Source organism: Carcharodon carcharias, chromosome 29 (assembly GCF_017639515.1).
Source record: "Carcharodon carcharias isolate sCarCar2 chromosome 29, sCarCar2.pri, whole genome shotgun sequence".
NCBI lineage: Eukaryota > Metazoa > Chordata > Chondrichthyes > Lamniformes > Lamnidae > Carcharodon > Carcharodon carcharias.
The window spans coordinates 626,131-648,505 of NC_054495.1; the positions used below are offsets into that span (position 1 = coordinate 626,131).

The window sequence follows — 22,375 nt, forward strand, 5'->3', positions numbered from 1 at the left end:
GCTCAAAGTTTTATGGACCTTCATAAAACTAATACACATCAGAAAATATTTTATCTCAGTGAGATAAGGAAGTTGAATGAAGATAATATGGAACTTCTGAAAAATGACTCCAAAAGTTTTGGCCTTTGAAACGATCATAGTACATAACAGAACTATGTTCAACCCAATGGGATAAGCACCACATGCAAGGAAAGCAAAACATTTCAAACACAGAACAAGTTTCAATTTTAATTTCCAGTTGAAATTGATATGTTTTAATTTCCTTGCACTGAAATGCTTATCTTACCAAGTGGAACGTATTTTGGTTATGTACGAGGATACAATATTTATGAAAGACCAATGAAATGGAGTCATTCTTGAGAAGTTTTGATTATTCTCCTTCAGTTTCCTTATTTCACTGAGAAGGTTTGATTTGAAGTGAAAAAAGCCAAGTTGGTCCTAAAAAGTTTTGATTTTCTTGCAGTAAGTGCTTACCTCACTGGGTTAAACACATTTCAGACATGTGCTGTTATATTTACACAATTTAATATTTCAGTTTTAAATTAACTTCTCTGCTTTTGAATTCTATTCCTTCAAATGCTTTAGTTAAAACACAGGGAAATGGTGGTGTAGTAATAATATCACTGGCCTGGTCATGTAGAGGACATGGATTCAAATCTCCATCATAGCAGCTGGTGGCATTTGAATTTACCTAATGTGGCAACCTCAGATTAAAAGCTGGGAACACGAAGCTAACACTGATTTTTTTTAAAAAAAAACCTATTTGTTTCACCAATGCCTTTTAGGGAAGGAAATCTGCCAATCTTGTCTAGGCCTGACCTACATGTGACTTCAGACCCACAGCAATGTGGTTGACTCTTAACTGCTCTCTGAAATAGCCTAGCAACCGCTCAGATCACGGGAAATCAGGGCTGGGCGAAAATGGCTGGCTTTGCCAGCAACGCCCACATCCCATGAAATAACAATAAACGATTTCCGTTAGAGGAGAGGAAACATAGATGCAAGTTAACTTGAGAGAAAGCAATCGATTGGCACGCATCCTGCAGATAACATATGATAAAAGCCGGCAAAACCAAATCCTGCGGATCCTGGAAACCTGAAATCAAAGCAGAAGAATGCTGGAGATACTCAGCAGGTCAAGCAGCACCTGTGGAGAGAGAAACAGAGATAATGTTTCAGGCCAATGACCTTTCAGAACTCTGATAAAAGACGTCTCACGTCATTGTAACCTCCTTGTGTGTAATTTCCGGATTAAACATAGCTTGGATTCTCCCACCCTCCAAAATTGGCACCTGTGAGCAGGGTAAGATTAAATTGTACACTAGGATTTTCCGGAACAATATTCTATATTCCAGAAAGTTTGCATCTGCGGATTTTGTCCATTTTTGGAAAGGTCTCACGGGGCCGGCCCTCATGTTCTCAGGCCCGAGTGGATACAGACCTGAGGTTTTTTGCCACGAGGAACAGGATGTTGGCGTTAAGTGTAGAAGTGTTGACGCTCAATTAAACTAGAAATAAAAACAGGGAGATGGCCGAATGTATTTCACACCTAGAATGAGTTTACGATAAAATGTTAACCTTAATTGGAAATCGGAGTTTATTACTTTGCTCATTATTTGATAGATCTGGTGTACTTAAACCCGCAACGAATACAAACAGGTGAATAATATGTAAATAGACCGATAATATTGATTGGGATGTCTTCGCAATGATTCAAATTAACCCTTTTGTCCATTGCAATCAAAACAAAAAATGCTGGAAAAACTCAGCAGGTCTGACAGCATTTGTGGAGAGAGAGGCAGAGTTAACGTTTCGAGTCCGTATCAGAGCCTTTTATTCATGGTGCCACTGACACAGGGAGTCCCTCCCTGACACTATCCGTGTGTTAATTTTTTTTACAAATGTGGAATATTTAATTGTGAAATGGTTATTTTTAAAGGTCGATAATTTATTTTCTTAAAGCGGGTAGCGGGTGGCTGTAATCCACATTACAGGACGCTTTATGACACCACATTGTGAGTCTCCTGTTGCGGTTTAGTCTAAGCATTACATGTAAGATGTGAAACAAAAACAGAATTACCTGGAAAAATCCAGCAGGTCTGGCAGCATCGGCGGAGAAGAGTTGACGTTTCGAGTCCTCATGACCCTTCCACAGATGCTGCCAGATCTGCTGAGTTTTTCCAGGTAATTCTGTTTTTATTTTGGATTTCCAGCATCCGCAGTTTTTTGTTTTTATCTCATGTAAGATGTGAACCACAGGAAATGAGCTAATTGAAATTTGAAACAAAAACAGAATTACCTGGAAAAACTCAGCAGGTCTGGCAACATCGGCGGAGAAGAAAAGAGTTGACGTTTCGAGTCCTCATGACCCTTCGACAGAACTTGAGTTCGAGTCCAGGAAAGAGCTGAAATATAAGCTGGTTTAAGGTGTGTGTGTTAGGGGCGGAGAGATAGAGAGACAGAGAGGTGGAGGGCGGGGGGGTGGGTGTGGTTGTAGGGACAAACAAGCAGTGATAAAAGCAGATCATCAAAAGATGTCAACGACAATAGTACAATAGAACACATAGGTGTTAAAGTTGGTGATATTATCTAAACGAATGTGCTAATTAAGAATGGATGGTAGGGCACTCAAGGTATAGCTCTAGTGGGTTTTTTTTAATAATGGAAATAGGTGGGAAAAGGAAAATCTTTATAATTTATTGGAAAAAAAAGGAAGGGGGAAACAGAAAGGGGGTGGGGATGGGGGAGGGAGCTCACGACCTAAAGTTGTTGAATTCAATATTCAGTCCGGAAGGCTGTAAAGTCCCTAGTCGGAAGATGAGGTGTTGTTCCTCCAGTTTGCGTTGGGCTTCACTGGAACAATGCAGCAAGCCAAGGACAGACATGTGGGCAAGAGAGCAGGGTGGAGTGTTAAAATGGCAAGCGACAGGGAGGTTTGGGTCATTCTTGCGGACAGACCGCAGGTGTTCTGCAAAGCGGTCGCCCAGTTTATGTTTGGTCTCTCCAATGTAGAGGAGACCACATTGGGAGCAACGAATGCAGTAGACTAAGTTGAGGGAAATGCAAGTGAAATACTGCTTCACTTGAAAGGAGTGTTTGGGTCCTTGGACGGTGAGGAGAGAGGAAGTGAAGGGGCAGGTGTTGCATCTTTTGCGTGGGCATGGGGTGGTGCCATAGGAGGGGGTTGAGGAGTAGGGGGTGATGGAGGAGTGGACCAGGGTGTCCCGGAGGGAGCGATCCCTACGGAATGCCGATAAGGGGGGGTGAAGGAAAGATGTGTTTGGCGGTGGCATCATGCTGGAGTTGGCGGAAATGGCGGAGGATGATCCTTTGAATGCGGAGGCTGGTGGGGTGATAAGTGAGGACAAGGGGGACCCTATCATGTTTCTGGGAGGGAGGAGAAGGCGTGAGGGCGGATGCGCGGGAGATGGGCCGGACACGGTTGAGGGCCCTGTCAACGACCGTGGGTGGAAAACCTCTGTTAAGGAAGAAGGAGGACATGTCAGAGGAACTGTTTTTGAATGTAGCATCATCGGAACAGATGCGACGGAGGCGAAGGAACTGAGAGAATGGGATGGAGTCCTTACAGGAAGCGGGGTGTGAGGAGCTGTAGTTTGAAGTATGTGTTGCAGTCACGGTTTTAAAACAATCTTTAGAATTATCTTTAAAATCGGTTACTGAGACTTGCCCCGGCGTTTGCTGTGTTTGCTGTTCAAATATTTCCACTGATTGGGAGTTTATATTGATACACAAAGGATTTGATAAAAATTAAAAGTTTGTATTAAAATCCAATCCTCCAATGTGGGGGGTTCTCACCCTGATTTTCTCCACATTCCACATTCAAAATTCAATGTTCAATTCGAAAACCGACAGGATATTTCAGGATAAATTTAACGAATGAAATATTGAACTTCACAGTTAATTTTCCATGGTGAGTGATCATTGAACAATGAGGGGCAAGATTGGGAAATATCAGATTTTTCCCATCTATAGACTGTTCCAGGGATTTGTCACAACCCAATCCCATATTTTGAAGGTCTGCTGTCTGTAAACTTACACCTAGAAATAGACAGTTTTAAATAAAGAAAACAGGACCTAGTGTGTGATGCGCGGGCTTGGGATATAACAGCAAATAAAGGTAAATCGAGAAGTTGCACAACTTTATCAAGTTTTGAATGTGGAGTGTCAAGTTTGTGCAGGGCCCTCCCAGTGTGTCTTACCGGGGTTTAAATTACTTATCTGCTTTTGAATCATGTTCACTACATGATTTAGTTACATTGGAGGGAGTTCGGGCGGGCAGAAAGCGGTCCAATCGCATCCTCCAGACCGTAAGTAATAGATCATTGAATACCATGTGACTGCTTCGTACTCCGCACCACCCCCCCCACCTCCAACGCACACACACACGGTCTTCCTTCGCTTCCTGTTCGCAGTATAAGGTTTGATAGCAGACTCGGATTTTCCTCCACAATGCTCTGGGTGAGTTATCAATGTTTGCAATTTGAGCAAAACAGGCGAGCAAGAACGAGGAATACGTTTCGTGACTTTTGGGGGCGGATTTTGTGCATTTTAAAAAAGTAAACGGGAGGGATCCCCATAGGTCCGGGTCCACTAGACCCGGAGCGCGTCAGTTACGGTTAATTTCGCGAGTTGTCCCAGTGGGTTTAATTCAACAGGTTCACTGGTTACTTTGAACAGAACCCCGATAAGTAACCTTCGGGCGGAAAGTACGGAGTAAATCAACATCCAGGAACTCTTTGTAACGAAGAACTTGTCAATCCCGTCTTCTGTGAAAAATGAGCCGCTTACAAATTACTGAATCGATGTTGTACAGACATTTATTTTATACCCCACGTATATCTTATTTAGTTTTGTTTTGTTTGAACCCCTCACTTTGGGCGGACCATGAATTCATTGCAGTGTATATATTTGCCGGGGTGTTAAAAAACATCAAAACGATTTTCTGAACGCGATTTTCTCCCAGTCTGAGGGATTTCTATTGTGCCTCATGCTCTCCCTGTGAACAGTCCGAGGTAATAAAAGCCGACGAGCAGTTAGTTTTCTGCAAATTTGAGACAAAGTGTAAAGATCATTAGCCGCCATTTAAACTGCAAATAGAAATTGCAGACTGTAGATGAAATTGTAGATTGTAGATTGGCCTTGTTCTTCACAGAATCAGTTTAATATAAAGCTTTAACTATAACTGAAAACAAACCAATTTATTTTTGCAAGTTATTATTTCGCTCATTATTTGATAGATCTGATGGATTTAAACGCGTATTTATCACAGCGAGGTGAACATATTTTAAATTGCCTGATAATATTGAATGTGTTTGCGATGATTAAAATGAATACATAGGTCGAAACCACACTTATAATCTGCCATCGCGTGTTGGATAAATTAACAGTCACTGTTACCACTACACTCTCATGTGGATTAGTTACTCTGTGGTCAGCGTCACAACCTAGTTCCTCCCTGATGGTGTTAATGTGACTTAAATGCGGAATATTTTAGTTGTCAAATGGTTATTTTTAAAGGTGGATTTTTTTCTCCCTTGGGCCGGTTTACCTGGGTTACAGAGGAACTAATCCACATGAGAGTATAGTGGTAACAGAGTGTTAATTTATCCAACACGCGATGGCAGATTATAACAGTGTACGTGTGTTGCGGTTTCGATCTCTGTATTCACATATATGACACCAAAGACAGTATTTTTAAATATGGAAATGAACTGATTTAAGCTAAAGGCATAAATTGTAGTGGTGTTTGAAACCATTTTTGAGATGGATGCATTTTAAAATTCGGTCAGCCATAACTGCCCCGGTGTTTGCTGTGTGTGCTGCGTTGATAAATATTTCCATTGATCAAGAGTCTATATTGACCCGCAAAGGACTTTAATAAAATCTGTTCATTGAACAGGGCTAATCCGATGTACATTATGAAACATTGAACATCTTGATTTTACAGATACGTTTTTCTGCTGCTTTTGTAAACATTGAATGTTCCATTTGCTTCTATCCAGTGAGAATTCACGGGTGTAGATTTGACTGTCTTAAGACATGAATGTGTGAGATTCAGTGTAGAAAGCTGACAGAGCCCCAATAGTCAGTGAAATGTTAATGTCCTTGTGGATTCTAGTTGTGTTATTTAGGTTTCCACTTTATTTCCCTGTCAGTTGAAGCCTAGAACCGGGATCAAAAAGATGTCCAAAGTTTGTGTTAAAATCCAACCAACCAGTTTGGAGTTTCTCATCCTGATTTTCTCCACATTCCACATTCAAAATTAAATGTTCAACTCGAAAACCGAGAGGATGTTTCTCGTGCTTCGGGAATGCATTCGACGAATGAACTATTGAATTTCACCGTAGTTTGGATGGATTGAACATTTTATTTAAGAATTCCAATCACCTGGACATTGATTTGGGCTGATAGGAATAGTCAGATTATTCCCGTCTATAGACTGCTCAAGGACTTATCACAACCCAATCCAATATTTTGAAATAAAAAGCAAAATACTGCGGATGCTGGAAATCTGAAACAAAAACAAAAATAGCTGGAAAAAAACTCAGCCGGTCTGACAGCATCTGTGGAGAGGAACACAGTTGACGTTTCGAGTCCGCATGACTATTCACCAGAACCAAGGGAATAGAGAAATGAGGTGAAATATAAGATGGAAGAGGGGGGCGGGACAGGTGGAGCTGGATAGAGGGCCAGTGGATAGGAGGAGGCAAAGAAGAGATTGCCAAAGGTGTCACAGACAAATGGACAAAGGGGAGTTGACGGCGGTGATATTATCTAAGGAATGTGTTAATGGGGACATTATTTTGAAACTCGGTTGTCTGTAAGCTTACACTAGAAATAGATGAATAAAGATAAATGGGACCTAGCTTTTGATACACGGGCTTGGAATGTAACAGCAATAAGTGTGGTTGTGTGCGGGCGCTGGAAATCTGAAACAAAAACAAAAAGTGCTGGATAACTTCAGCAGGTCTGACAGCATCTGTGGAGAGAGTGACAGAGTTACGTTTCGAGTCCGTATGCCTCATCTTCGTTAAAAGTGTGTTTGTGTTTGTACAAAAGGGCAGGGCAGTGGCGCAGTGGTATTGTTGCTAGATTGGCAACCCAGAGACCAGGAGGACTGCTCTGGGTACTGGGGTTCGAAACCCACCACGGCAGATGGTAGAATTTGAATTCAATAAATATCTGGAATTTAAAAAAAAGGCGAAATCATTGTCGATTGTTGTAAAAACCCATCTGGTTCACCTTTAGGGAAGGCAATCTACTGTTAGGTAGCCTAGCCTACATGTGACTCCAGATCCACCCACACCAATGTTGACTCTTCAATGGGATGGGCAAAAAACGCTGGCCAGTGCCCACACCCACATCCCAAGAACGAATTTGAAAAAGGGATGGTTAGACCACAGTTGGAAAATTGGGTTACCTCTGGGAATCTCAAAGTAGGAACGATATTGGAGCATTGGGAGATTCCCCAGAATGATACCAGAAAAGCTTAAATTAAAAGAATATTTACAATTCACAGCACAGAAACAGGCCCTTCATCCCTTCTCTTCCATACTCACCCCATCCCCACATCCTTCTGTTCCTTTCTCCCTCACGTGTTTATCCAGCTTCCCCCTTAAATGCATCGATACTGTTCACCTCAATCCACTCCCTGTGGGAACGAGTTCCATATACCCCCCACTCCCTGGGTAAAGAAGCTTCTCCTGCATTTCCCATTGGATTTATTAGTGACGATCTTATATTGATGGCCCCTAGTTCTGGTCTGCACCAGCCCCCCAAGTGAAATCCTTGTCTCTGTTTCTTCCCAACAAAAAAACCCTTCATGATTTTAAAGTCAGTTGCTTGGTCAGTTCTATGCATGAGAAAAGAGCCTCACTCGGCCTGTTCAATTATTTCTGCTGGTTATGACCGCTCAGATCTGCTGTCAATCTAGTGAATCTTTAGTCAAGTATCTCGTGTGTCTAAGTCCTTTTCTTAATGGCGACCAGAATTGTGCAGAGTCTTCACACTGTGGCCAATCCAAGGTTTCTATGCATTTTACAAACTAAAATCATCTGCCTTTGAATCCACTCCTCAAGATTCTTCAGTTAAAAACGATTTTCGTTAGAGGAAACTTAGACGAAGCTTAATTTGAGGAAGGGCAGTCGATTGGGCCGACAGACATGCGCATTATGTCACTTCCGGGTTAGATTCTCCGGAGCAGTGTGTGGTATTCGAGTCTTCCACAGCAATGTTCTTGGTAAGTTCTGAATGTTTACAGAAAGTAGACGAGTAAGGAATATGGGAATGGGTTGTATTCGTTTTTGATGTGGATTTTGTCCGTTTTAGATAAACTTGGCTTTTGGCCTGATCCCACGTGCTCTTACCCCGGTTCCGGCGCTAAGCTTCCACCAATTAAATTTCCTGGGCATGCGCAGTCTCGTTTGCACAGAGAGCGCTCCAATAATTCCCTAGTCACTTTGAACAAAACCCCGATAAGTAGAGGATAAATAAACATGTGGAAACTCTCTGTAACGAAATATTGACTCAAAAACAGCATAAAACTAACCCGTCTTCGGTTAACAACAGGAAGTGTTTGTAAGTCATTGGATTTATCTGAATATTTCTGGAAAGTGGCCCTAACTAATTTCGTTAATCTGATTTGTTGAAACGGGACCTTTGGGAGAAATATCAATTTATTACAGAATGTATGTTTATTGGCGAGGTTGAAACATCATCTGATTTCCTGAGGGCGATTTTCTCTCAGTCCGATGGGTTTGCTGTAATGAATGACTTGTCTTTATGAAGCCCAAGACGCTATGGACAGGCTGGTCATCATTGGTTTCCTGTGTTGTTGGCAATATTAAGGTTAAAGATGTTGAGCCTCATTTAAACTAGAAATAGAAAACTGAGATGGCGGATTGATGCGCTGTATTTCACAACTGGAATGAGTTTAATATAAAATGTTAATTTAATCCGAGGACATCAGGTCAATTGGAAACTAGAGTTCATTATTTTTCTCATTATTTGATAGATCCGGTGTATTTAAACCTGTAATTGTTACAGCTAGGTGAATGTACCGTAAATTGCCCGATGATATTGATGGGATGTGTTTGCGATTATTAAGATGGATCCATTACAAGTGCCACTAACACGGAAAATTCCGCGCGATGGCTTGCGCCGGGGTGGTCAACTGTGTTAACCTGGTGTGGCTCAGAACCCCAACATGGCCTGCCAGTGTCTGTTGCATTTGTAGGCTGAGAAGGTACACATGGACTATTACCTATGGACCCTCTTCATGGCCAGCTGAACTTTTTGTTTCTGCTCATAGTGCTGCTTCCAGTGATAATCCAAATTAGAATTTTGTGCCCAGTGTGTCCTCTAGCTCAGCATGAACGGTGCCGCTGCAGGTCCTCTAGAAAACATAATAATTGTGCATTCCATTGTATGATTCACCAGAGCAATGCCTTGGGAGATCCCTTTCTCTTGGTAAATTAATTTGAGTTTTTAAACACTAGCTCCATGGTTCCACACTGGCAAATAATCATAACTTCTTCCTAGATAAGTTAAATATGAAACCATTTTACTTTATGCGAGATTTTTCAAGGAGAATATTGATTTGAGGGACAACGATAACAAAATAATAACTCTAGCTCATCTAATCTGTATAAAACGCTGGTTAGGCCACAGCTAGAGTATTGCGTGCAGTTCAGGAAATCACATTATAGAACTGATGTGATTGCACTAGAGAGAGTGCGGAGGAGATTTACCAGGATGTTGCCTGGGCTGGAGAGTTTTAGTTATGAGGAGAGATTGGATAGACTGGGGTTATTTTCCCTGGAGCAGAGGAGATTGAAGGGGGACATGATTGAGGTGTATAAAATTATGAGGGGCATAGATAGGGTAGAGAGGAAGGAACTTTCCCCCTTGGTAGAGGGATCAATAACCAGGGGGCATAGATTTAAGGTAAGGGGCGGGAGGTTTAGAGGGGATGTGAGGAAGAATTTTTTCACCCACAGGGTGGTGGGAATCTGGAACTCACTGCCTGAAAGGGCGGTAGAGGCAGAAACCCTCATAACTTTTAAGAAGCATTTGGATGTGCACTTGCGATGCCACGGCATACAAGGCTATGGGCCTGGTGCTGGAAAATGGGATTAGAATAGTTAGATACTTGTTTGACCGGCGCAGACTCGATGGGCCGAAGGGCCTTTTTCTGTGCTGTAAACCTCAATGACTCTATGACAAGTTCCTGCCTGAGATTGTTCGTGTGAGTTGTTTTTTTTTTGAAGTAGGCTATTTTAATTGTTGAATCTTATTTTTCATCGACCTTTTTTTTATCCACGTGATGAAAGTGGAACTGAACGACATTAGAGAATGTGAAAGCTTTATTTAGACTTTATCCAACAGGCGATGGAAATTGAGCACAGGTTAGGGGTTAAATCCACTGATGATTATACGCCATGTTTTTGCCTGGTAATGAATTCCGAGCGGTAATGTGTGGGTGTTAAATTCTCCTTCAGAAGTGAAATGTGTGACACATCCTGTGGGATCTCTTGTTGAATTTTAGATCTAAATATATTTTTTTACGAGGTATCAATAACAGATTGGCTAAGAAGGAAACGAGCTGATTTAACCCAAAAGCTTAAATTGTTTCTATCATTGAGATGGATGTATTTTAAAATATCCATCAGTGATGCTCGCCCCAGGTGTTTGCTATGTGTGTGTGCTGCATTGATGTGTTTCCATTGATCGGGAGTTGATATCGGCACACAAAGATTTTGATTAAATCAGTTCATTGGATAGGACTAATCTGATGTACATTATGAAACAACGAATATCTTGATTCTACAAAGACATTCAAAATTGAATGTTCAATTCTGGATATTTCTCGTGTTTCAGGAATAAATTAACCAATGAACTATTGAATTTCACGGTAATTTTCGATGGCATTATTTATTTATTCATGGGATGTGGGCGTCGCTGGCTGGGCCAGCATTTATTACCCATCCCTAATTGCCCCTTGAGAAGGTGGTGGCGAGGTGCCTTCTTGAACTGCTGCAGACCATGTGGTGTAGGTACATTCACAGTGTTGTTAGGCAGGGAGTTCCAGGATTTTGACCCAGCGACAGTGAAGAAACGGCTGATATATTTCCAAGTCAGGATGGTGAGTGACTTGGAAGGGAACTTTCAGGTGGTGGTGCTCCCATGTGTCTACTGCCCTTGTCCTTCTAGATGGTAGTAGTCATGGGTTTGGAAGGTGCTGTCAATGGAGCTTTGGTGAATTCCTGCAGTGCATCTTGTAGATGGTACACACTGCTGCCACTGTGCATCAGTGGTGGAGGGAGTGAATGTTTATGGATATGGTGCCAATCAAGTGGGCTGCTTTGTCCTGGATGGTGTCAAGCTTCTTGTGTTTTGTGGGAGCTGCACTCATCCAGGCAAGTGGGGAGTTTTCCATCACACTCCTGACTTGTGCCTCATAGATGAAGGCCAGGCTTTGGGGAGTCCAGACTCACTGCAGGATTCCAGCCTCTGACCTGCTCTTGTAGCCTCAGTTTTTATATGGCAAGATCAGCTCAGTTTCTGGTCAATGGTAACCCCAGGATGTTGATAGTGGGGAATTCAGTGATGGTAATGTCATTGAACATCAAGGGGTGATGGTTGGATTCTCTCTTGTTGGAGATGGTCATTGCCTGGCACTTGTGTGGCATGAATGTTACTTGTCAGCCCAAGTCTGGATATTGTCCAGGTCTTGCTGCATTTGGACATGGACTGCTTCAGTATCTGAGGAGTCATGAATGGTGCTGAACATCATTCAATCATCAGCAAACATCCCCATTTCTGACTTTATGATGGAAGGAATGTCATTGATGAAGCAGCTGAAGGTGGTTGGGCTGAGGACACTACCCTGGGGAGCTCCTGCATTGATGTCGTGGAACTGAGGTGATTGACCTCCAACAATCACAACCATCTTCCTTCGTGCTAGGTATGACTCCAACCAGCAGAGAGTTTTCCCCCTGATTCCCATTGACTCCAGTTTGCTAGGGCTCCTTGATGTCACTCTAGGTCAAATGCTGTCTTGGTGTCAAGGGCAGTCACTCTCACCTTACCCCTGAAATTCAGCTCTTTTGTTCATGTTTAAACAGAGGCTGTAATGAGGTCAGGAGCTGAGTGGCCCCTGGCAGAACTCAAACTGATCATCAGTGAGCAGGTTATGCTAAGGAAGTTCTGCTTGATAGCATTGTTGATGAACCCTTCCATCGCTTTACTGAAGATCAGGAGCAGACTGATGGGGCAGTAATTGGTTGTGTTGGATCTGTCATGCTTTTTGTGCACAGGACATACCTGGCAATTTTCCACATAGCCAGGTAGATGCCAGTGTTGTTGCTGCACTGGAACAGCTTGGCTAGAGGCACAGCAAGTTCTGGAGTACAAGTCTTTGGTGCTATTGCTGGAACATTGTCAGGCCCCACTATCCAGTGCCTTCAGCCATTTCTTTATATCATGTGGAGTGAACTGAATTGGCTGAAGACTGGCATTTGTGATGCTGGGGACCTCTAGAGGAGGCCGAGATGGATCATCCGCTCAGCATTTGTGGCTGAAGATTGTTGCAAATGCTACAGCCTTATCTTTTGCTGGACTCCCCCAACATTGAGGATGGGGATATTTGCCTCCTCCTCCAATGAGTTGTTTAATTGTCTGCCACCATTCACGGTTGGGTGTGGCAGGACTGCAGAGCTTAGATCTGACCTGTTGGTTATGGAATTGCTTAGCTCTGTCTATCACTTGCTGCTTATGCTTTTTGGCAAGTAATCCTGTGTTGCAGCTTCACCAGGTTGACACCTCATTTTTAGGTATGCCTGGTGCTGCTCCTGGCATGTCCTCCTGCACTCTTCATTGAAACAGGGTTTACCTCCTGGCTTGATGGTAATGGTAGAGTGGGGGATATGCTGGGCCGTGAGGTTGCAGATTGTATTTGAGTACAATTCTGCTGCTGCTGATGGCTCACAGTGCCTCATGGTTGCCCAGTCTTGAAGTGCTATATCAGTTCAAAATCTATCCCACTTAACAGGGTGGTAGTGCCACACACAACCTTGGAGGGTATCCTCAATGTGAAGGCAGGACTTTGTCCCCACAAGGACTGTGTGGTGGTCACTCATACCGATACTGTCATGGACAGATGCATCTGCAGCAGGCAGGTTGGTGAGGATGAGATCAAGTGTGTTTTTCCCTCTTGTTGGTTCCCTCACACCTGCCGCAGCCCAAGTCTAGCAGCTATGTCCTTCAGGACTCGACCAGCTTGGTCAGTAATGGTGCTACTGAGCAACTCTTGGTGATGGACATTGAAGTGCCCCACCCAGAGTACATTCTGTGCCCTTGCCACCCTCAGTGCTTCCTCCAAGTGATGTTCAACATGGAGGAGCATTGATTCATCAGCTGAGGGAGGGCGGTACGTGGTAATCAGAAGGAAGTTTCCTTGTCCATATTTTCCTGGTTCCATGAGACATCATGGGGTCCAGAGTCAATGTTGAGGACTCCCAGGGCAATTCCCTCCTGATGGTATACAACTGTGTCGCCACCTTTGCTGGGCCTGTCCTGCCAGTGGGACAGGACATACCCAGGGATGGTGATGCTGGAGTCTGGGACATAATCTGTAAGGTATGATTCCGTGAGAATGACTATGTCAGGCTGTTGCTTGACTAGCCTGTGAGACAGCTCTCCCAATTTTGGCATAAACCCCAGATGTTAGTAAGGAGGACTTTGCAGGGTTGACAGGGCTGGGTTTGCCACTTTCATTTCCGGTGCCTATGTCGATGCCTGGTGTTTTGGCTGGTTTCACTCCTTTGAGGCTTGACACCACTGAGCAGCTTGCTAGGCTATTTCAGAGGGCATTTTTAAGAGTCAACCACATTGCTGTGGGTCTGGAATCACATTTAGGTCAGACCAGTTATGGACATCAGATTTCCTTCCCTAAAGGGCATTAGTGAACCAGATGGGTCTTTATGACAATCGACCAATGGTTTCATGGTCATCATTAGACTTTTAATTCCAGGTCTTTATTGAATTCAAATTTCACCATTGAACCCATGCCCCCAGAGCATTACCCTGGGTCTCTGGATTACTAGTCCACTACACCACTATGGCAGATTGGGAAATATTGACATTTTAGTTAAGAATTCTATTCACCTGGACATTGCTTTGGGCTGATAGGAATAGCCAGATTATTCTCATCCATAAACTGTCCAAGGATTTATCGCAACCCAATCCAATATTTTAAATGTCTATTGTCTGTAAACCTACAGTAGAAATAAATGATTTTAGATAAAGACAAATGGGATCTAATGTTTGATACACAGGCTTGGAATGTAACAGCAACAAATGTGGTTATATTTGTACAAGAATGGTTAGACCACAATTGGAAGATTGTGTTTCCTCTGGGAATCCCATTGTAGGCAGGAGATTGGAGTATTAGAGAGGGCACTCTGAAGATTCCCTAGAATGATACCAGAATCTTAAACTTGGAAAGGTTAAAAAAAAGATCAAAGTTAAAATGTAATATATCCGAATTACAAAGAATTTACAGCACAGAAACAGGCCATTCAGCCCATCTGCTCCATGCTGGTGTTTCTGCTCCACATGAGCCCCCTCCCACCCCCTTTTTATCTCACCCCATCACCATATCCTTCGAGTCCTTTCTCCCTCAGGTGTTTATCTAGCTTCCCCCTTAAATACATTGATACTATTCACCTCAACCACTCCCTGTGGGAGCAAGTTCCACATTCTCCCCACTCTCTGGGTAAAGCGGTTTCTCCTGAATTCCCCACTAAATTTATCAGTTACAATCTTATATTGATGGCCCCTAGTTCTGGTCTCCCCCACGCACAAGAGGAAATGTCTTCTCTAATTCTACCCTATCAAATTTTTCATAAAGACTTCTATCAACGTTGAAGGTGCTTTGTTTCTAACCTAAAGCTCCTCCTGACCTGCCTGTTTCTGGTACTCCTGTTGTGGGGAACTATTGTTCAATTAGTAAGGACATCAGAATATAAGAAATAGGAGCAGGAGTAGACCAGTGAGCTTGCTCCACCATTCAACAAAATCATGGCTGATCTTCCTTCCTCTACTCCATCTCCCTGCACTATCCCCATATCCCTTCATTCTCTTAGTATTCCAAAAATCTATCAGTCTCAGTATTGAATATTCTCAATGAGCTCTCTAGGATAGGGAATTCCAAAATTCGGAACCTTTTGTGCTTACAGGCACTGAACTGAGTGATGTCTGTTTTATTGTTTATAAACTTCAGGAAAGAAATGATCACAATGAATCAATATATCAATTATTATTAGCTTTATAATGATGATGGACATCATCTTAATAGTTTTTATTTTCCTGTTATTAGCTGACAGTTGACAGATGGATAAATATTGTTTCAGAATTTGTTACTTTGATAAAACTGGTTATATCACAGACCGGAGGAGAGCATACAGTGATGTTCCCACAGGGTTTATATTCGGACCACTGCTCTCTGTGATAGACTAAAGACCTGGACTGGAATTTATGTAGCCTAATTTCAATATTTATTAAAATCATTCATGGGAGGTGGGCATCGCTGGCTGAGCCAGCATTTATTGCCCATCCATAATTGCCCTTGAGAAGGTGGTGGTGAGCTGCCTTCTTGAACTGGTGCAGTCCATGTGGTGTTGGTACACCATAGTGCTGTTAGGGAGGGAGATCCAGGATTTTGACCCAGCAACAGTGAAGGAACGGTGATATATTTCCAAGTCAGGTGACTTGGAGAGGAAGTGCCAGGTATTAGTGTTCCCATATGTCTGCTGCCCTTGTCATTCTAGATGGTAGTGGTTGTGGGTTTGGAAGGTGCTGTCTAAAGAGCCTTTGTGAATTCCTGCAGTGTGTCTTGTAGATGGTACACACACTGCTGCTACTGTGCGTCAGTGGAGGAGGGAGTGACTTTTTGTGGATGTGGTGCAGGTCGAGCGGGGCTGCTTTGTCCTGGATGGTGCTGAGCTCCTTGAGTGTTGTGGGAGCTGCACTCATCCAGGCAAGTGGGGAGTATTCCATCACACTCCTGACTTGTGCCTTGTAGATGGTGGACAGGCTTTGGGGAGTCAGGAGGTGAGTTACTCCTAGGATTCTTAGCCTCTGACCTTATCATTGCAGATGATAAATAGCTCCAAAATATAGTAAACAATGAGAATTAAAGTATCAAACTTTAGGGTAACAGAGAGAGACCTTTGAAATGGCAGATACATTTTGTGAAAAGACATTACATATTTTGGTAGGAAGAATGAGAAGAGGCAAAATGAATTAAACTGTCCAGTTATAAAGGGGGTGCAAGAACAAAGAGGTCTGGGGTGGGTGGGGTGAATATATGAAAATATGGAAGGTGGCAGGACAAGTTGAGAAGGCTGTTTTAAAAGCATATCAGATCCTCGACTTTATTAAAAGAGCAGCTGAACACAAAAACAAGGAAATTATTGCTAAATCCTTTATAAATGACTGATTAGGCCCCAGCTGGAGGGTTGTGTCCAATACTAGCCATGGCACACTTTGAGAAGGATGTTGAGGCGTTGGAGAGGGTGTGGAGGCGATTTACTGGAATGGTCCCAGGGATGAGGGACTTCAGTTCATGTGGATGGACTGGAGAAGCTGGGATTGTTCTCCTTAGAGCAGAGAAGGTTAAGGGGTAGATTGAATCGAGGCGTTCAAAATCATGAGGGGTTTGGATAGAGTAAATAAGGAGAAACTGTTTCCAGTGGCAGGAGGGTCGGTAACCAGAGGGGACACAGATTGAAGAGAATCAGGAAAAGAACCAGAGGGGGAGATGAAGAGAATTTTTTTTTGACACAGCGAGTTGTTGTGATCTGGAAGGCGCTGCCTGAAAGGGCGGTGGAAGCAGATTCAACAGGAACTTTCAAAAGGGGGGAATTGGATCAATAGTTGGAAAGGGACGGATTTGCAGGGCTGTGGGGGGAAAGAGCAGAGGAAATGGAGGATTTTTTTTCAGTGTGATTCTATAAACTCCTCCTGCTTCTTGAGCCATTTGGGAAATCCCCCTCTAGCTTCGGAACCTTCCAGACGGAGTTTATTGCTGATCAGATTTGGGCGCTGGACGATCTGGTGAGCGTGGCCCAACCCTTACATTGGCCAATTTAGGAAACTCCCACCTCTGATTCAGCTCCTCTAGGTGGTTTGACGCTCGATGATTCACCATTTGCGCCGAAATTTTACCTTTACTCAATGTTTAACAACATGGAAGCTTTTTTTAAAAAAAAATTGTTCATTCGACTAATTCGTTCTCGCCTGGCTTTTTTTTAAAATTCCAATCCAGTTTTAAAAAAGGAAACTGTTTAAATTTCAATCAAGTTTGGACCGAGAGATTGTCCCTCTCCCAGACCTGTTAGATCCACCAGAGACAGAGGCGGTGTCCTCAAGTCACCATTTACCGGACTCTCTCCTCTTGCGGGACGATCAACGTGAAGGGCACAATGATGTTCAAGGTTTGTGGATCCCTGTGTAGCGCAGCCCCCTCCCCTGAATGTAAACCGCGTTAGGGAAGCTTTGAGAAGCGTTTCAGCTGGTTTCGTCCGCTTTACCTCCTGCAGAGGAATCATACGGACTCGAAACGTTAACTCTGTTTCTCTCTCCGCAGATGCTGTTAGACCTGCTGAGTTTTTTCCCCCCAGCATGTTCTGCTTCTGTTTTGGTGTTACCTTCTCGCCTCTGGGGTTCACCTTTACCACTTTCCCCTCTCGTCCTCGGTCCCTTTCTCCTCTCTAAACATCCTCCCGCAGCCTCGGGGCGTTGATCTAATTCGACATTTGAGATCCAGTGGCTCAATCGATTGAATTGGATTTAATAGCTGGAGAGCATCCTGAGAAATGGAGAATTATCAGTCCAAGAGGAATTCAGTTCTAAGACCATGTGGCGGATCGGGTGTTGTTGCGGTTGCTTACATGAATGTATTTGGATTAATAGGAGTTCCATGTAGCATTCGGATGTGTAGTGGAAACTCGTAGACTGATACAGCGCATGAGGAGGCTATTCGGCCCATCGCGCTTGGGCGAGCTCTTACAAAAAGATTCAACCTCCCTCCCGCTCTTTCCCCACAGCCCGACTAATCGTTCCCTACTTTCAAGTATTTCCTTTTGTGAGGGTCGCTGTGGAATCTGTTCCTAACCGCCTGAAAGCTACCTTAAACCCGGAGGGCGCAGGAGGGACTTGGCGGAATGTGAAGGAAGTATTTAGAGTGGTGCGATTGGCAGTATCAAGTGATTTTGGGCTTGAGGTTGCACTTTTGTGCCAAGAGCTACAATTTTCTCACCGCGTTGAGGTGATGTTAAATTTGCTTACCAGGCAATGCTCCCATTTTGTGAGGGGCGAAGGTAAGAAGAGGAGAGACTGAGACAGACGCAGCAGCCACAACCTGAGCTAGAAACTAGGCTTGGGAACCGATGCTGAAAGAATGGTATCAAGTCGGCTACCGGTTCTACACAGCGCCTGATATTTATCGACTGCTGTGGAGTTTGAAATCTCGCCACCTTTCACCCCTCACGGACTCTGAATTGTGATTTGAAATATTTGGCTTCTACTGTTTGCATAGACAGTTGGAACCAGTCAAATCTTAGAACTGTAGAGATTGTGCATGTTTAATGTTGCTCATTCACTTGAGTTAATTCTCTACACAGCCACACCAATATCTTGGGGGTTGCTGATTAATTTTAACATTCGCGATTTTAGTATTCGCTGCGAAATTAAATCCAACTTTCTCAATTCAACTGCATTTTTAACTAGTGAGGGTACAGACAAAAACAGCCAAGTGGTTATGGTACTGGATTTGTAACCCCAAGATCAAGAGTTCAAATCTCACAGTGGCAAACTATGAAGCAATGTAACTTCATCTGAAACAGATGGAAACGGGTTTGTACTCGAAAGAGTTACAGACAAAAACTATGATTGAATAATGAGGTTCGGGCTATTAGTAACGTTTTTAAAAAAATAAGACTTTATTTCTTCACTTTAGGATCTCTTAAAGCATTTTACAGCCAATGAAGTCGTTTTGAAGTGTAGTTACTGTTGTAATGTAGGAAAGGCAGCAGTGAATTTACGCACAGCAAGATCCCACAAACAGCAATGCCATTTGGCCCAGGCCATCTGTTTTTGGTGATGTTGATTGAGGGATAAATATTGGCTCAAGGAAATCAGAGAGAACTGCCCCTGATCTTCTTCCAAATAGTGACCACCTGAGAAGGCAGACAGAACCAAGGTTTAATGTCTCATCTGAAAGGCAGCACGTCTGACTTTGTGGCGCTCCCTCAGCGCTGAGCCTCCGACAGCGCAGCGCTCCCTCAGCGCTGAGCCTCCGACAGCGCGGCGCTCCCTCAGCGCTGAGCCTCTGACAGCGCGGCGCTCCCTCAGCGCTGAGCCTCCGACAGCGCGGCGCTCCCTCAGCGCTGAGCCTCCGACAGCGCGGCGCTCCCTCAGCGCTGAGCCTCTGACAGCGCTGCGCTCCCTCAGCGCTGACACTCGGACAGCGACGCGCTCCCTCAGCACTGACCCTCCGACAGCGCCGCGCTCCCTCAGCGCTGACCCTCCGACAGCGCCGCGCTCCTAATGTTTCTACCTGGTTGCTCAGTAACACTTTTCTGATTTGAAGCCTAGTTATTTAAAGTCTTGTTTCTTAATACTTACAGGAACTTCTGCACATAACTGGAGCAATCCTCTCAAGCCTCATGGTACCAGGTATGTAATAATGTAGGGAAGATTAGTTATGTCTGAAATATTTATCAGAGAATATCCAATTTATTTTTTATCCCTTTGTAACGATTCAACACCAAGACTGGTTGAGATCTCCCATTCATGTCATATATTAGAAGCTTAAACTTAGCGTGCCCATATACTGCATTCTATTATCCATGAAGTACCACGGTCATCCGAACAGTTCCAACTACAGCAGGGTTGGCTATGATTATGATGCCTCATGTGGTTGAGTAACCATTGACGCATGCTGCCTCAGGTCGGCATATTGAGAATGTGTCCAAGCTGCTGCCCGGCCAATCCCTTCAGAGGAGTAAAAGAGAAGGGAATTTGGAGTGGGGTGGGGGAGAATACACATGGTTTTCGTAAGACAAGATCTGGTTTGGAATTTTACACTGGCCGAAGTCAATGGACTTTTAAATGGCTCATCGCATTTTACAGCCCTACCCCACCACAACAGGGCCATAAACTTCCACCCTGGAGTACTGCATGGAGTTTGGTCTCCTTACCTAAGAAAGTAAATACTGGCCTGGCCAGTGATGTCCACATCCCATGAACGAATTTTTTAAAAAAGTACATTCTTGAATTAGAATGATTGCAATGAAGATTCACTAGACTGATTCCTGAGAGGAGAGGATTGTCCTGTGAGGAGATATTGAGTAGAATGGATCTATATTCTCTTGGGTTTAGAAGAATGAGAGGCAATCTCATTGAAATATGTAACATTTTGAGAGGGTTTGATAGGGTAAATGCTGAGAGACTGTTCTTTTCTCCCCCAGGTTGGAGAGTCTAGGACTGGAGGGGGTGGTGGTGTGTTGGGGGTGGGGGTCATAGTCTCAGGATAAGGGGTCAGCCAATTTGGTCTGAGATGAGGAGAAATTTCTTCACTCAGAGGGCTGTGAATCTTTGGAATTCCCTACTCCAGAGAGTTGTGGATTCTCCGTCATTGAGTATGTTCAAGACTCAGATTGATAGATTTTTAGGCAATTAGGGAATCGAGGGAAAGGAAGGGAAAGTGGACTTGAGGATGCAGATCGGCCATGATAGTATTGAATGGTGGAGCAGGTTCCTACTCCTATTATGTGCTTTAAAACAAATGAAAAGTTGCCTAAAGCTGTTTGTTCCATTTCTTTCAGTGCCTGTTGAAGGAACAGTAAATATAACGATGAATAAATGTGTGACCGAGGATCAGAGGCCTGTCCTGAAAAAAGGAATTGCTGATATCATTTGCAATGGGTTAAATTGCACAGGGGGTTATAGGGCAGGTTATAATCAGCACGGCTGTTACTACGTGTGCATCCCAGACATTTCACACCTACCAGGTTCATCCGAAGAAGATTTTCATCTGGAGTATGGGGATACTGAGTCCTGGGAATCGAAACCTGTAACATTCAATTTGGCTGATGGTGAGTTTAAACAAACCTGCATGCGATCCTGCTTTGCACCAAATGCTTGTTTTCTCATCAACAACCTTTCATTTTAGTCTAGAAATTGTAAGGTAATAAAAGTTCCCGATCATGTTCACTTCATGCAAAAAAAGCCTCCAGTATTGGGCGGTGAAACTTGCTGCACGATTAGCTCTGCTCCAGCAGCCTCACAAAATCACAGCACACCAGCTCCCCTCCGAGTCATGCACACACACACACACTGTCCCGATTTGGAGATATATCTTCCTTCATCGTCACTGGGTCAAAACCCTGGAACTGCCTCCCTAACGACTCCGTGGGAGCCCCTTCACCACACGGGACTGAAACGGCTCAAGAAGGCGTCCGACCCATCACCACCTTCTCAAGGGGCGTCTCGAGATGGACAATAAACGCCGGCCTTGACAGTGACAGCCGCATCTCATGGATTAATAAATTAAAACAACAATCTCTTGTTGATCTGACTTGCATATCAAGAAGTTGCTGGGATTACACCGTTCGTGTGAATGACTCTTGCCGTGGTCATTTAGAGCTGGGAGTTTGTATCTTAAGGATCCTGTTCATGATGTGATTTAATGTCCTGAGATGATACATCCGTCCTTCAACTTTACAATCCTCTCACCCATTTTCCAATCCCTCTGTGCTTTGGCTGATAGCCTCATGCAAAAATCGTTCCATCCTCCAACACCCACATGAGCTTCGGGACTTTGCTGTTTTTCTGCATTCCTATTCTATTAAACTCACTGTAGAAAGTTAGGATGGAGCATCAGGCCAACCAATAGCAGGAGAGTGTGGGGGAGGGGTAGGAGGAGGCAGAATGCTCATGTGATAAGACTTGCAGGAATACAACCAATTTGAACTGGCATCCCAAGTTCAGCTGACCTTTCATGTGCTGCTCCCCATGCTCACTATCTGAGTAACTAGACGCCGTTCGATCTGGAGTGTGAGCGGTGACTGAGAATCATTAAGCATAGAAGATCATTCGGCCCATCGTGCCTGTACTATCTCTTCAGAAGACCTATTCAATTAATCCCTGTCCCCTGCTCATTCTCCATAGTTCTGCAGATTTGTTTCTTATTCAAGTATTTATCCATCTTGTACTTAAAGAGCATTTTTAGTGTTGTTAAATCCCAACTTCAGAGCTTTATAAAACAGAATTTGACCCTGAGTCACAC

General features: G+C 43.7%; 1 protein-coding gene across 5 annotated transcripts in view; it reads left to right on the top strand.

Moving 5' to 3' along the window:
• The window catches only part of LOC121271072, a 55,723-nt gene that overhangs the window by 27,769 nt on the left and 5,579 nt on the right, over nucleotides 1-22,375 (top strand). For 2 of the 5 annotated variants that reach the window (XM_041176793.1, XM_041176792.1), the window contains exons 2-3: nucleotides 19,713-19,761; nucleotides 20,913-21,182. The exons of 1 other annotated variant lie outside the window; for it this stretch is intronic. In XM_041176793.1, the coding sequence (XP_041032727.1) occupies nucleotides 19,752-19,761; nucleotides 20,913-21,182 (280 nt within the window). In that variant the 5' untranslated portion in view covers nucleotides 19,713-19,751. Of the gene's footprint in view, nucleotides 1-8,216; nucleotides 8,261-19,712; nucleotides 19,762-20,912; nucleotides 21,183-22,375 lie in introns of those variants that run through there. 2 more of the 5 variants (XM_041176791.1, XM_041176790.1) reach the window with 2 other exon arrangements.